The sequence below is a fragment of the Mobula hypostoma genome, chromosome 3 (assembly GCF_963921235.1).
Source record: "Mobula hypostoma chromosome 3, sMobHyp1.1, whole genome shotgun sequence".
Taxonomy (NCBI): domain Eukaryota; kingdom Metazoa; phylum Chordata; class Chondrichthyes; order Myliobatiformes; family Myliobatidae; genus Mobula; species Mobula hypostoma.
In genome coordinates, this window is record NC_086099.1 from 101,424,618 (window position 1) to 101,441,162 (window position 16,545).

The 16,545-nt window shown below is 41.7% G+C and overlaps 1 protein-coding gene across 1 annotated transcript in view; it reads left to right on the forward strand.

The window, feature by feature from the left end:
• Positions 1-1,819: 1,819 nt before the first annotated feature.
• antxr2a (ANTXR cell adhesion molecule 2a) overlaps positions 1,820-16,545 on the forward strand; it is a 227,872-nt gene continuing 213,146 nt past the window's right edge. The window contains exons 1-3 of the mRNA XM_063043529.1: positions 1,820-2,426; positions 2,693-2,764; positions 2,991-3,062. Coding sequence (XP_062899599.1) covers positions 2,263-2,426; positions 2,693-2,764; positions 2,991-3,062 — 308 coding nt within the window. The 5' untranslated portion in view covers positions 1,820-2,262. The remainder of the gene's footprint in view (positions 2,427-2,692; positions 2,765-2,990; positions 3,063-16,545) is intronic.

The following is a 16,545-nucleotide window of genomic DNA, read 5'->3' on the forward strand; positions in this document are numbered from 1 at the left end:
AGAAAAAAATACTGGAGGGAGAAATCGATGTTCTCAAGTTGGAGGCGATGTAGACAGAATTCGAGGTGTTGCTCCTCCACCCTGAGAAAGGCTTTATTGTTGTAGAAGAGAAGGCTATGGACTGACATGTCAGAATGGGAATGGGGATTGGAACTAAAATGATTGGCAGTTGGGAAATTCCACCTTTGGAAGATAGAGCGGAAGTGCTTAATAGTTATTAACTTAAGCTGGCTCTTGTTCCACCCCTTTCCCTCACACCTTTATACTGACTCTCTCCCCTCTGTCCACATGAAGGGATTCAACTTGGCGTGCTGATTGTCTGTCTCCCTCCACAGATGTTGCCAGATCTGCTGAGTTCCTCCTATTTCATATGTGTTGCTCTGGATTCTGGCACCTACAGTCCCCCTGCCTCCCTGATTCTCCGTGCTGCTGATGTCATTTGTTTTCTGCTTTATGTCTTATTCTAAAATTAGAAAGTGTAATGTTATTGAGAGGTACGTTGCTATTGAGAAGTAATGTTGCAGCTATATAGGATCCTGGTCAGATCCCACTTGGAATACTGTGCTCAATTCTGGTCGCCTCACTACAGGAAGGACGAGGAAACCATTGAAAGGGTGCAGAGGAGATTTACAAGGATGTTGCCTGGATTGGGGAGCATGCCTTATGAGAATAGGTTGAGTGAATTCGGCCTTCTCTCCTTGAAGCGATGGAGGATGAGGGGTGGCCTGATAGAGGTGTACAAGATAGTGAGAGGCATTGATCGTGTGGATAGTCAGAGGCTTTTCCCCAGGGCTGAAATGGCTAGCACAAGAGGGCACAATTTTAAGGTGCTTGGAAGTAGGTACAGAGGACATGTCAGGGGTGAGTTTTTTACGCAGAGAGTGGCCAGTGCGTGAAGTGGGCCACCAGTGGCGACGGTGGAGGCGGAAACAATAGGATCTTTGAAGAGATTCCTGGATGGATACATGGAGCTTAGAGAAATGGAGGGCTATGGGTAAGCCTAGGTATTTCTAAGGTAAGGACACCTTCGGCACAGATTTGTGGGCTGGGGGGCCTGTATTGTGCTGTAGGTTTTATGTGTTTTTGTGACTTACTGTACATGCATCCTTTCTACTTTGATCACCAACCGTAACAGAGCAAATGTGGGACTAATTAAATTAAGACATATTTACTCAGCACCTTTCATTATCACAGAATATTCCAAAGCATTTAGGCTACAGGCAGTTAAAGACCTTTGAAGTGTGTGGCTGCTGTTGTAACATGGGAAATATGGTAGCCAATTTGGACTGCAAGCTCCCAAAAATTGGATGTCAACCAGTTTGCTTTGAGCAACGCTGAGGAATAAATATTGGACAAGGCAGTAGGGATAAGTATCTTGCTCTTCCTAAGAGTGCCAAAGTTTGTTTGTAAGAACAGGGACTCAGCCACTGGCCACTTGAGAAAGAATGCAGGCCCTGTTTAAATGTGGACATGACAACTTATCACCCTGACCTCAGATCTTTGGTGTGCACTTCCCTCAATCCCATACTATTATAATAATAATTTAGTTACAATGTGGTTATCTTACTGAAATAATTATCTAAGTTCAAGAAGAGTAACAACAAAGCCTCGTCCAATTGTAATTTGGAAACTAAGATTCTGGCACATTTGTACGCCGATACAGAACTTTAATCGTTAGCTTAAGTTGTAAGGCTTCTCTCTGGCATTAACAGCGCAGAGAGAAAAAAAAACAGAATGCAAACATTGATTGATATTTTTGTTAGAAGCCTTCCTAACACAGGAAATGATATCACGCAAAAGATGATTAGTGTGCCGCAGTATCTTCCTGCTTGTTCAAAGGGCACCAGCTGTCCCGCAGAGGGGCGCCTCTGACACGCCCTGTTGAGCTCCCTCGGTCCCACAAAGCGCCGGCCGTCTGAATGCAGCGCGAATGCCGCCGTTCTGCCATCTGATTTGTGGATACAAACGCTGTCCTGGCTGAAGGGCACGGTTCACCCCCCGCTCTAACGCCGACCTCCTTTGGAAGTTTCCGCTTGGAACTGAACAAGCGACTTTGTGGCAGTGGCCGAGAGGTTTCCTGTGCCGTTGCAATGTGCGGTTTAACGAAATCGCTTTGGTTTTTCTTTCTCAGATACCTGTAGGACGTTTGAGCGATTTTATTTTTGCAGGAATCCGATGCTGACTGCTTTCATGTTTGCTGGAGCTTTCTCTTCCGAGTTTGTGCTTTTTTTTGGGTTCTGCAGCTAGATTAATTGCAGGATAATGAAGCCGTGGCGGACTGTTAGTGTTTCCAAGAGCTTTTGCCCTAGGCGATGGAATTTCATGGTCTTTGTAGCAGTTTTTCTGAGCATGAACACACTGGAAGTTGTGCAAACTGAAGAGAAATCGTGCCATGGAGCGTTTGATCTTTACTTGGTACTTGACAGGTAAGATTTTCGGTGGTGCCTGATCGAGCCCGGGTTTGTTTTGTTTATATCTGTAGCTGCAAGCTGGAGGGTAAAGCGATAAAATGAATTGTAATAACAGAGAGTAAGAGTGGGCAGAGTGGGAAAAAAAAGAGCCACAGTAAACTTGTCAAACTGTTTCTGGCCATGAAGTAGCAGCAGAAAGTGACGGGAGGAGAGCCCAGTGGAATTGTGGTGGCTTGATTTAGTTTTTACTTGATCGAATTGAATGTCTGCTACTTTTACAGATCCGGGAGTGTCGCTAGCAACTGGGGCGAGATTTATGATTTTGTGGAATCACTGGTCCAGCGATTCGTCAGGTAATACCTTCAGCAACACGTTCCACAAACTTTTTTTGGTGCTTGGTGGAAAGTTATGTTCACATTAGTTTGTCGCCGCATGGGGGAAGCAGGACGCAAAGCCCACTGAATAAATAGTCTTTCCTAGGCCAAAAGCGAATCCAAGTTTGAAAATTAGAAAATAATGAAAGGAAAATTATATTTAGTGTTGTATAGCAGCTGATGATTTATGTATTTTTATTTGCAGTCCGCAAATGAGATTATCTTTCATCGTGTTTTCCTCCCGTGCTGATGTGAAGATGCCGATAACTGGTGACAGGTCAGTGCAGAATGTCTTGTTTTCATAGTTAGGGGAATTGCAGAAACTTTACTGCTGTTATCAAACCTTTCATAAGATGCCCAATTTTTTTTCATTCTGAAACTTACATTCCTCCCCCGCCCTCCTAAAAGTGTTGCTTTTCTTGATCCAAATTCCATCTTTTTTCATTGGGCCCCCTGCCTTACCATAATATTGATACTCTTGTTTAAAAAATGCAGAAACAGTATTCGGCCCATTATTTTCATATCTGGGAGGCCTGACACCTGCGTGAAGCTTAATACCTAAAAAAAACACCGGAGGATGGCCTAGATCAGGGAGGCCATACAACTTGTCATACCTGATGCTTTCCCATCCATTTTATGTCTATGTTGGCTGCAGGATCACACAATATTTCGGATTTGGTGTGGCTTCCTGGTGGGTTTACCTGAGCTCCTCCTACCCATGCTGTTAGCATTCTTGTTGGGCATTCTTGGATGAGGAGTATTTCCTTCCTTTACATACTAAGAAGTCTGAAGCTACATTGTCTTAATTTCCATCTATTCCTTGGGTGGATGTGTTAAGTTCAGGGGGATGATCTGAAGATGTGATGACCTATTGATTCCCATATCATTTGGAGAAACAGCCACTTCCACTTTTCATTTGTGTCGTTGCCTCAGCCAATGTGACATTGAAATACTTAGTGATGTACTTTTGCTTTTGGTATTTCTGCTGCTCTGATGTAGGCTCTCAGTGTGGTGCTCAAATCTCGTTAGTTTCTTACTCTTCCCATGTATTGCCTTCTCCAGTTCGACTGGCATCTTATGCTCTGGCTATTCCTTTTATCTTGTCATTGGCAGCTGTATACTAATCCTTCTATAAACAAAATATACTTCGGTGCATTTTGTAAGATGATGAGAATTTTCCTTCAGTATAAATCATGTGAAGTCATCCATTGAGATGAAATTTATTGAGAAATTTCATAGGGCTGATCTCATTGCTCAATGCCAACAAGTCTGAGCAGCAAGCCCATTTGAAAAATAGCATTGTGTCCTAAGCTTCCACATGCAGAAGTTTTGGATTTGTTAATAGCTTTAGCATGCTAGTGGCTGTGAATTGAGATTTGCTGAATTCGCACAGTATTCCATATTAGATATGAGACCCTAGTCATGTAGTCACAGACTGGTAGAAACTGAAACAGGGCATTGAGCTATTGAATCCAAGTAAACCATTTAGCAAGTGCGTATGTTAATCTTATTTATTTATTCAGCAATTCAGTGCAAAGTAGGCATTTCCTGCCCTTTGAGCTACACCACCCCAGCAACTCGTGAAAAACCCCGGTTAACCCTAACCTAATCACGGGACAGTTTACAGTGACCAACTAACCTACGCAGTATGTCTTTGGACTGTGGGGGAAAAGCCAGAGCACCTAGGGAAAACCCACGCAGGGAGGATGTACAGAGACTCCTTATAGACAGCGCTGGAATTGAACCCTGAACACCAGTGTCCCGAGCTGTTTTAGCGTCGCGTTAACTGCTCCGCTACGGTGGTGCCCAAATAATCTTAGATTAATCCCATTTTTTCATCCACTCTGCCAGATTCTGCCACTCACCTTATGCACTAGGATCATTTTACAATTGCCAATTCGCCCGGGAGCCCACGTGTTTTGGGATGTGGGTGAAAAGCAGAGCACACAGAGGCAACCCATACGGTCAGAGGGAGAATGAGCATTCTCCTCGCAGGCAGCTCCTGGGTTTCAGCATTGACCCTGGGTTAATGCCTAGGGGAAGTTAATTTAAAACAAAAAATGTTTCACTTCGATATTTTTAGTGATTTGTCAATATTTTTCATTCAACTTATTTTATAACACTTAAATAAATGCTTCTGTTTAAAAGTTTTTAAATATCCTGGAATATTATCAATGGTCAGAAGAATTTTCCACCGCTTTTACAGCCCACTAAGTTGGAGGCAGATCTTGTCTGGTTGTCAGCAGTTTCAGGGGAATATTGGTACTGCTGGTGCTGGAATGATTTTTTTTTGGGTTTTCCAAGTTCTATCAAGCAATAATGATTGTGGGGGTTCCTTGTCAAATTTGGCTATCCTCAGAAATGTGTGCTGTTTGATGACACCTGTGGCATGACTCGTAACTGGCCCACCCCAGACGAGTGGGCTGCAGAGAATGAATGAGAAGCCGTTCATTCTGTGTCACCTGCTCTCCAGCACCACAGTCCAAGCACAGTCACTGAGCTGCAGTAAGTAGGTGGAGCCTGTGAATAACCACACTCCTAGGTCACACTCCAAACTGCTGTTGACTCTTTCACTGAATCGCATGAGGGCAGGTGGGGTGGCAGTAATCATTCTAATAGCTAAGGTCCTTTACTGACCTTCCCTCCAACAATTAAGCTCCACAGCAAACTACAGAAAACATAAACATTTTGGGAGTTATATGTCAAGTAAGGTGAAGAAACAGATTACTGTCTCCTGTCTACCAGCGCAGTCTTCCCATCTCAGACAAAGTGTGTGCAGTAATTAAAGTCTCAGATCATTGCACTGCCAATGTCTGCTGGACTTCAGTGATCACTACCCTTCCCTATATTCGGAGAAACATGAACTACCTACAGCAGATAAACCAAAGCAATGAAGAGATACCGTCAGTGGCAAAAGATTACCAAGATAACTGGTAAAACTGTCGAGGGACGTTTCCAACTCTTGGGAACTCCTGGCCTGTGAATGATCGAAGTGGAGAAGCAGCCAGAATGCCATTAAACATTTGACGGCTATTGAGTACGCAGCATGCTGGCCTAAAGCACCTCATGCCTCAACGACTGAAGTAGAGTGTGGATCACACTGTGAACTTGTAAATCTATCTCAGAACCCGTTGATGTAGAGTGAAAGGAAGTTATGTTCAGGCAAGAGGTAGGGGTGGGAGGAAGGTATGTTGCTGAGGAAGAAGCTGATGGAGTATGAGTTTGTACACTGGAGAATAATGGAGAAACGCCTGTTCTCTGAATGGCCAGATGTGACAAATGGTATTCTTCAGGGAGCTGTGCTGCAACCTTAAATTACTGGAGGCATAAGAAGATAATGCAGGATCAATTGGACACTGGGGATGAATTGATAGAGCAAACTATCTATTTCATCCAAATGAGATTAAAGGATCAGGGAAGATGAGAAACAATGGCGTAGGAAATTGGCTGACTAAAGACCAAATTAATGAAACAAAGATAGGTAAAGTCTGGGAGAGAGAGACAGAAGGACTTCATTGAGAGAAAAAGAAAGACAGCCAAAGGAAAAGTAAGAAAAAGGTCATGGAAGAGTTTAATTTCGTTATCTTTAAAGTATCCAAAGGAAGGAACAGTCACATTTTTGAGGATTTCTTTTAAATGCTAGGTCATTGGTTAATATATCTGACAGTTTTAACATTGTCATGTTTAGATTCATATACTTCTCATGCTGATTATAAAGAACAAGTGGAGTAACTTCACAAAACTCGTACCTATGTTAAGATACTTCCTGATTACAACTCTCTCACAAACATCACTGAATAAGTCAAGAGTGACTTGGAGCTGAGCCTTTGAGTGAGCAACACACAGACTCATCTGCTTACAGCAACTCAGTGAATGTGGCTCTCTTGCTGAAAGACATCAAACAATTTTCTATTCATCCTGTAGATTAGCCAGTGATTTTTTTCCAAAGCTAATGATGGAGTGGCACAAATTATGACGAGGTGCAATTTGCACCATATGTCTTTCTCACCGCAAATTGCTTCATTATTGATGTGGTAATAATGTTATGCATATTAAGCAGTGTTATTTCCTTGTAGTTCTGATCCATTATTTTCTGTGGACTACCTCAATGCACTGTGTAATGAATTGGTCTTAAGACAAGTTTTTCACTGTACCAGAACTGGAGTCAGGTTTGCTATAACTGACATTTGCTGTGAAATTTGTTGTTTTGCAGCAGCAGCACAGTGCAATATATTAAAAATTACATTATGTTACAATAAGAAATATAGCAAAATAAATACAGAATGCGAAAAGTGAGGTAGAGTTTGTGGGATCATGGTCAATTCAGAAATCTGATTGTGAAGGGAAAGAACCTATTCCTAAAATGTTGAATGTGTGTCTTCAGGCTGCGGAACATTCTCCTTGATGGCAGCAGTGAGAAGAAGGACTTCAGTACATGTGACAGTTATCAGCCAATTTCAACTCTAGTTATGCTTGGTGTAATTTGGCAGCATATGCTGTCAGACATAAAAAGTAACTTTCTTTAGTTGCTTGATACGTACAATGGAGAAGAAGTTGATTTTTCTGTATGGAACTGAACTTTCCAATGGATACCTGTTCTTTATGTTCATATATAGCAGAAATATGCGTAAAGAAAGTTGAAGTCTGGATTATTGTTTTTTTTTATGACTCTTGACTCATAATCATTCAAAGCCAAGCAGTTTTATGACGTAGTTTCTAATTTGTTCAGGTTTTGATTGGCAAATCATTATTTCATCAACAGCTCTTAAGCACGTAACAGTTCTCAAATATATTTACAATGGCATTAACGATAGTTATGAATTATTAGATTTTTATGCGCATCCAATTAGTTAACCTGTTTGAAATTCTACTCCAGCTTTCCATTGGTTGAGAAAATAACCAATTAATTTGCCACCAGTATGCAAAATGTATTGAAATTGATTATAGAATAGATGAAATGTTTTATGGTTATGTGTCCTTTTGAAAACAGATTTCACTCTGTTAAATAATACATTTTTATATGAGAGCCAATAGTTATTATTCTTGACAGACATTGTTTAAAGATGCTTCAATATCCTGATAAATTTCTTTGGTAGTGCGGTAAACCATAGGTGTAGGACAAAAAAACTGTACATAGTATGTGTATGTATATTTGCGTACTCTTTCACATTTATATGCTTCAAAAATGTGATAATTTTAACAAAGGGGCTTAAAGTAATTCTTTTAATTTCAGTGACTTGCATGTTATGGAGTGCACTGATCGGTCTGTGGGACATGGGATATATAACGATTAATCTATGAGGAATAGTCATAAATTTTATGGAGCAATCATTAAATTTATCGCATATTTGCCCCGTTGTGGCTGCACTTGTTAGTTAGAGCTATTGGGCTAAAAATTGTTATGCATTCTGCGAATTTGCCAAGTTTATGTGCTGGAAATTTGAAATTTGCTGCACAGTCTCATTTGATGTAACCACAATTGGTTCAGGCACTCAATATGCATCCCTGGTAATTATCTGGAGCAAACGTAAGTCTGCTTAAAAATACTTGATTGAATGTTGTGGACAGCACGTTAAAAACCATTCTGCATTTTGAGCTAATTTTGTCATGGGATTTGCTAGAAGTCTGCACATGGCCAGACAATCTGAGATCTGAGTTGATAGTGGGATATGCAGCAATTTAATTGGATTATCGAAGCTTAGCAAAAGAAAACCATTTGATATATCACACCTGTGGTGGCCTGCTTTCCCTTTTACAATGTGTAAATTACAGCTTCTTATCCATGTGTCCACTTTCCTCTGGAAGTCCCGGCAGATTTTTCAGATTTTGGATTCCAAAGCATCTTTCAGGATGTGCAATCCAGATTTTGAAATGTTTGTTTAAAGAAATTATGCTGTATCTCGAATTTGTGAAAAACACATAATTTTGAATAATTCTATTTGCTCTTCCCTTCCCTGCTAGGGAGGACAATTCCAGTTTTTCTAATCTCTGCACATGTGTGAATTCCTCACCCTAGTTTATCATGTTAATCTCCTCTGTAATATTGCCAAGGCTTTGACACCCTTCCTGAGGTCTGGTGTCCAGATCTGTTGATGATACTCTGCCTGAGGCCTAACTAGCAATTTATAACAATTTTGTAAAGCTTCCTTTTTTTTTAGATCATGGTTTCCACTCCTGTAACCTGTTATCATACTTCCTTTCTGAACTTGGCTTGCTAGCTTCAAAAATTAAGCAACCTTTGGTCCATCTGCTCTTGCATACTGTCAACTTGTAGCATTCAGATTTTGCCTTCTTTCTAGAAACGTGAAAAACCTACAGCACAATACAGGCCCTTCGGCTCACAAAACTATGCCAAACATATCCCTATCTTAGAACTACCTAGGCTTTACCCATAGCCCTCTATTTTTCTAAGCTCCATGTAGCCATCCAGGAGTCTCTTAAAAGACCCTATCGTATCTGCCTCCACCACCGCTGCCGGCAGCCAATTCCACGCACTCACCACTCGCTGCATAAAAAAACTTACCCATGACATCTCCTCTATGTCTACTTCCAAGCACCTTAAAACTATACCCTCCTGTGCTAGCCATTTCAGCCCTGGGGAAAAGCCTCTGACTATCCACACAATCAATGCCTCATTATTTTGTACACCTCTATCAGGTCATCTCTCATCCTCCGTCGCTTCAAGAAGAAAAGGCCAAGTTCACTCAACCTATTTTCATAAGGCATGCTGCCCAATCCAGGCAACATCCTTGTAAATCTCCTCTGCATCCTTTCTATGGTTTCCATGTCCTTCCTGTAGTGAGGTGACCAGAACTGAGTGCAGTACTCTAAGTGGGGTCTGACCAGGGTTCTGTGTAGCTGCAACATTACCTCTTGGCTCCTAAACTCAATCCCATGATTGATGAAGGCCAATGCACCGTATGCCTTCTTAACCAGAGAGCCAACCTGCATAGCAGCTTTGAGTGTCCTTTGGACTCAGACCCCAAGATCCCTCTGATCCTTCACACTGCCAAGGGTCTTATCCTTAATGCTATATTCTGCCATCATATTTGACCTACCAGAATGAACCACCTCACACTTATCTGGGTTGAACTCCATCTGCCACTTTTCAGCCCAGTTTTGCATCCTATCAATGTCCCGTTTTCACCTCTGACAGCCCTCCACACTATCCACAACACCCCCAACCTTTGTGACATCAGCAAATTTACTAACCCATCCCTCCACTTCCTCATCCAGGTCATTTATAAAAATCACAAAGAGCAGGGGTCCCAGAACAGATCCCTGAGGCACACCACTGGTCACTGTCCTCCATATAGAATATGACCAGTCTACAACCACTCTTTGCCTTCTGTGAGCAAGCCAGTTTTGGATCCATAAAGCAATGTCCCCTTGGATCCCATGCCTCCTTACTTTCTCAATAAGCCTTGCATGGGGTACCTCATCAAATACCTTGCTAAAATCCATATACACTACATCTACGGCTCAGATCATGTACAGCATTGAAATTTAGCTCGGAAGATGTTGTAACTGGTGGAAGTAGAGTCTGGTAGAAAGCATCTCTTAACATTCTTTTAAATTAATAAGAATACTTTTAAGAGAACCGGTAAAATAGAGTTTCAATTATCAATCAATAAAATTTTAATTGTAAATGTCAATATAATTTCAACAAATATAACATTTTTGAGTTTCTCTTAGTAAAACTAAAAAAGTTACCTGAGAAACCAGTAGGAGCTTTAATCCCTTCATTATTGAAGAGAAGGCTTAGCCAAACAGAACAGCCAACTAGTTTATATTATCTTTTAGCGAGACGTTATTCAGCTGTCAGTTTTAGTTTATGGCTGGAAGTTTTTGGGTAGATAATTTGTATAATCTGAAGCTAGATTTGGGGAGCAGATTAGATTGAAAACTTTCCCATATTTCCACTGATGTTTGCCACCTGTTCGATATCTGCTTGATACCTGATGATCAGATTCATTACATCCCACTATTTGAAGACATTCTAATTGGAGTATGGTTAGAAACAATAAAATACATTGGGACAGCTTGAACTTCCTGCAAACTTCATTACGTAGTGTCAGTTCTAGTTGGAGTGGAACATGATTCTGACCATTTCCTGGCATATTGTGAAGTGTAGAAATTTCACAACGTTTGTGGTAGTGATGTTCTAGAGTATCAGATGTGCTTTTAGTGTCAAGTATAGCCAATGTTCTTTTATTATGCAGCACCATTTTATAATGGTTGTTTCTTAAAGTGGGCATTTTATTTGACAGTTGTAAAAAAAAACAGATTTCAAAAATCATATACCATTGTAAAACCATGAAAGTTATGAGGATACCTGAACAGGTTGCTGAGTGTACCCTGGAGGATGTGTTGATGATCGCAGAAGTGTACTTACCCACCACGAACTGTCCTATAGAGCTCTGCTTAAAACCAAATATAGGATATGCGTTTATGAACCGCGGACATAGGAGACATACTTTGCAGGGAAATTTACAGGCTCATTTTGGCCTTGTGTCATCCTGTAGCTATGAGGAGGACAAAGAACCTCTCTTCCATTTGTGTGAGGTGATGACCACGAGAGAACCCACTGTCTTGGAGAAGTTTCTCCTGTTGATTAACACTGCGTCCGAACTGCAGAGACAACATCCATTTCAGAGACAGCATTGCGATTTTTATAAACTATTACTGTACATTTGGGTGTGTTGCAGGTTAGTGATGTTTGGGGAAGATCAGAATCGGGTTTAATATCACCACCATATGTTGTGAAATTTGTTGCCTTTGTGGTAGCATACATTGCAATACATATTAATAGAGAAAAAAATGAATTTACAGTAAGTGTGTGTGTGTAAGTAGTGCAAACAATAAAAACAAAAATGTTGTGAGGTAGTGTTCATGGGTTCAATGTCCATTCAGAAATCTGATGGCAGAGGGAAAGAAGCTGTTCCTGAATCATTGAGTAGGTGTCTTCAGGCTCCTGTAATCCTCCCTGATGGTAGCAGTGAGAAGAGGGCATAACCTGGGTGCTGGGAGCCCTTAATGATGGACACAACCTTTTTGAGGCTTCATTCCTTGAAGATGTCCTGGATACTATGGAGGCCAGTGCCCATGATGGAGCTGACTGAGTTTACAACTTGGGGTGTGAGTGAAGCTGGCACTGTGTGTCATGTTGACGAATGAATGTGTTACGACATGTAGATGACTATAAGTTAGTGTGTGGTGAGGATATAAGTGTTTAGCAGTACGAGTGGCTGAGCTTGTGTGGCAGTATTTGTGTTTTGAATTGCTCCACTCTTTTAAATGCAGTTTTAATAACACAATTGAGTGGCTCGTTGAGTGGTGCCTCAGATAGGACAGATTGACAAGAATAGCAGATGTTTTCTGTTGTTTTTTTTTAAACAGTCGAGGCAGATTTTGTTGTAATTATTACCAAGATTTCTTGTTATAATACAAATTCCCCTTGATTTAATTGGATCTTAAATTTCACAGTTGACTTGTTTACACATTAGGAATCTGACTGATTTAACACTCAATACCACAGCTCAAGTTCAAGTTTATTGTTATCTGAACATATATATAGATGAAACAATGTTCCTCCAGGCCTTAGTGCACCCACAAAACATATATCGCACTTAGCAAATAAGAACAAAATATTACCGCAAGCAAGATAATGAAATATAATTCAAAGTGCACTTAGTGCATGGCACAGGTAAACAGTAAACGATACAGAAAACGTCTTGCTTTTCTAGTGATGAGACCTTGGTGGTGGCAGGGTATCCATTAGTCTTACAGTCTGATGGACGAGGCTGTTACCCAGTCTGGCAGTCCTAGTCCTGATGTTTCTGTATCTTTTTCCTGAAGGTAGCAGTTAAAGAGATTGTGGGATGGTTGGTAGGGATCCTGGACAATGCTTTGGGCCCGTCGTATACAATACTTCTAATAAATGGGGGTGTGGAGGAGGAAGACCCTGGTGATCCTCTTGGCAGATTTTACTATCCTCTGTAGGTCCAATCCTTTGTAGTTTCTGCACCACATAATGACGTGTATCACAATGTGCAGGCAGTGCTGTGCCCTCTTGACTAATGAGCAGCTGTTGTGGATCCAGGTTAGATCCTCCATTTGTGCACATCAAGGAACCTTGTGCTCTTCATTCTCTCCACGGCAGAGCATTTGATGAGCAATGGAGAGTGATTGACCTGCACCTTCTTGAAGTCCACAATCATCTCTTTTGTCTTGTCCACGTTGAGACTTAGATTGTTATTATCACACCATTTGACAAGCCTCTCTACCTCCTTGCTGATGAGGCCAGCCACTGTTGTATCATCAGTGGCCTAGATGATGGGGTTTGAGCTGGATCTGGCAGTGCAGTTGTGAGTCAACAGCATGAACAGCAGCGGGCCGAGCACATGGCCCTGGGGGCACCAGTGCTCAGTGTGATGGAGCTTGACATGTTGCTGCCAACACAGACTGACTGGGGTCTTTCCATCAAAATGTCCAAGATTCAGTTACAGAGAGGGGTGTTGAGTCCCAACAATGGCATTTGACCCACCAGCCTCTGAGGGATGATTGTGTTAAGTGCCAAGCTGAAGAACAACATCCTAGCATTGTTTTCTAAGTGAGACAGGATGGAGTGGAGGCCCGAGACTACAGCGTCATCGGTGGACTGGTTTGACTGGTAGGCAAACTGGAAGGGGTCCAACGAAGCTGGAAGGTGGGATTTTATCTGATCAGCTGCTCAAAGCACTTAATAATTGTTGAGGTTAGTGCTACTGGGCGGTTATTGTTTAGGCTAGTTACTGTCACTCTCTTGGGTAATGGAATGAGGCTGGTTGCTTCAAAGTCTGCAGGGACTATTGCAAAGAGATAATAAAGATGTCTGTTAAAACCTGTATGAGCTGGGCTTCAGCACCTGACCAGTTATGTGACCGGCTGTACACCTTTGCATGGGTTTACGCTGCCAGGATCCTTCTCATCTCAGCTACGGCCAGACTGAGTGGCTTTCCTCAGGAGGAGAGGCGGCTTTCCTTGATGTCACATCATTCATTGTGTCGAATCGTGCATAGAAGGCATTCAGCCTAACAGGAAGGGAGATGTTGCTGTCACTTTCACGCAGGCTGGACTTGTAATGCTATAGTTCGTATACCTTGTCACATGCGCCGCGTGTACCTGGTGCCACAAAAGTGGCTGTGAATTTTCTGTGAGTGCTCTCGCTTTGCTTTCCTTTTGGCTTGGGAAAATGTGGCTGTTGCTGACCCTAGAGTCGTCCTATCCCCAATCTGAAGCAGCGTCCCAAGTCCTGAGCAGTTCACAGACCTCTGCAGTCAGCCATGGTTTCTGGTTTGCCCTGGCAGTGTAGTGTTTAAGTCGACGCTACACTGTTTGAATACTGGAAACACACATGCAAGCACATGCAAACTTTTCTCAAATAGCAACATGACTCCCAAAAGCTCTGAAAATGTGATTGTAATACATTTGGTTGAAACTTTGCAGTGAACTTCTATTAATAACAGTGCTCAAACAGAGGTAAACAATTAATTCTGGAGAGCACTGCATTTATTTCTGAAATAACCATACCAAAGAAAATTACACTGGGCAAGAGTTCATAGGAAAAGATAAAAGGCTTCTGATTCAGCAGTTGTTGACGTAAGTTGAAAACATGAGCAAAAATCTTCAGGCTGTCAGTGTGGGAAAAGGAAAACAATGTGAAAAATGGGAAGGCAGGTTTTCAGTTATTTATTTAAGAACATAAGAAATAGGAGCAGGAGTAGGCCATCCGGCCCATTGAACCTGCCCCGCCATTCAATAAGATCATGGCTGATCTGTCCGTAAACTCAGCTTCATCTGCTTGCCTTTTCCCCTTAACCCTTAATTCCCTTACTATGTAAAAACCTATCTAACTGTTTCTTAAATATATTAGTGAGGAAGCCTCAACTGCTTCCTTGGGCAGAGAATTCCACAGATTCGCCACTCTCTGGGAAAAACAGTTTCTCCTCATCTCCATCATAACTCCTCTCCCCTGAATCTTAAGGCAATGTCCCCTAGTTCCAGTCTCACCTACCAATGGAAACAATTTTCCTACTTCTATCTTATCCATCCCTTTCAAAATTTTGTATGTTTCTATAAGATCCCCTCTCATTCTTCTGAACTCCAGAGAGTATAGTCCCAGGTGACTCAATCTCTCCTCATAGGTTAACCCCTTCATCCCTGGAATCAACCTGGTGAACCTCCTCTGCACTGCCTCCAAAGCCAGTATATCCTTCCTCAAGTATAGAGACCAGAACTGCACACAGTACTCCAGGTGCGGCCTCACCAGTACCCTGTATAGTTGCAGCATGACCTCCCTGCTCTTGAATTCAATCCCTCTAGCAGTGAAGACCAACATTCCGTTTGCCTTCTTAACAACCTGTTGTACCTGCAAGCCAACTTTTTGTGATTCATGAGCAAGCACTCCCAAGTCCCTCTGCACAACAGCATGCTGCAATCTTTCACCCTTTAAATAATAATCTGCTCTTCTATTACTCCTTCCAAAGAGGATGATCTCGCATTTACCAACATTGTATTCTACCTGCCAGATCTTGGCCCACTCACTTAATCTATCTATATCCCTCTGCAGACTCTCCACATACTCTGTACAATTTGCTTTTCCACTCAGTTTAGTATCATCATCAAATTTTGCTATGCTATACTCAGCCCCCTCTTCCAAATCATCAATGTAAATGGTAAATAGCTGCAGGCCCAGCACCGACCCCTGCGGCACCCCACTCACCACTGACTGCCAACCGGAGAGACACCCAGTTACACCAACTCTCTGCCTTCTATTGGTTAACCAATCCACTATCCCTGCCAATACACTTCCTCCGACTCCATGCATCTGTATCTTATTTATAAGTCTCTTGTGCGGCACCTTATCGAACACCTTCTGGAAATCCAAGTACACGACACCCACCTGTTCCCCTCTATCCACTGCACTCATTATGTCCTCAAAGAACTCCAGTAAGTTTGTCAAACAGGACCTGCCCTTTCTGAATCCATGCTGCGTCTGTCTAATGGAACTACTCCTTTCTAAATGTTTCGCTGTTTCTTTATTTGCTGAGATCTGGGAGCTTTACAAATTACCAAGCTGCAACTATTTGTGGTGACTGAGTTAGAATAAATCTGTTGGCATTGCCAGTCATCAGTTCACAGCATTGCTCAGAAAAAACAACAATGTTGCTGAAACGTTTGTATTTGCAAACATTTGTCTGTTTTGAGAATCACGAAAATTGATAAAATCGTGGAACTAAGATAATTAATGGTAGAAATTATTTTAGCATTTATCAGTGAGTAGCATTCGAGCCATGCCCCCCCCCCCCCCCCAGCAAAGCCGTGGTTTAATTCCAGCCTAATCACGGGGATTCGGCCACAATGACCAATTTACAATGATCAACTATCCGTGGGAGAAACCAGTGCACCCGGAGGAAACACACGTCACAGAGAGGATGTACAAACTCCTTACAGACAGCAAAGGGAATTGAACCCGGGTCACCTGTACTGTAAAGTGCTGTGCTAAACACTATGCTACTGTGCTGTTTCAGAATTAGAATCAGGTTTATTATTATAACCAACATGTGATGTGAAATTTGTTAACTTAGCAGCAGCAGTTCAATACGATACATAATATAGAAGAGAAAACAAAATACAATTAAAGTAAAAGTAATAAGTAAATCAATTACAGTATACGTATATTGAATAGATTAAAATTGTACAAAAAACAGGAATACTAT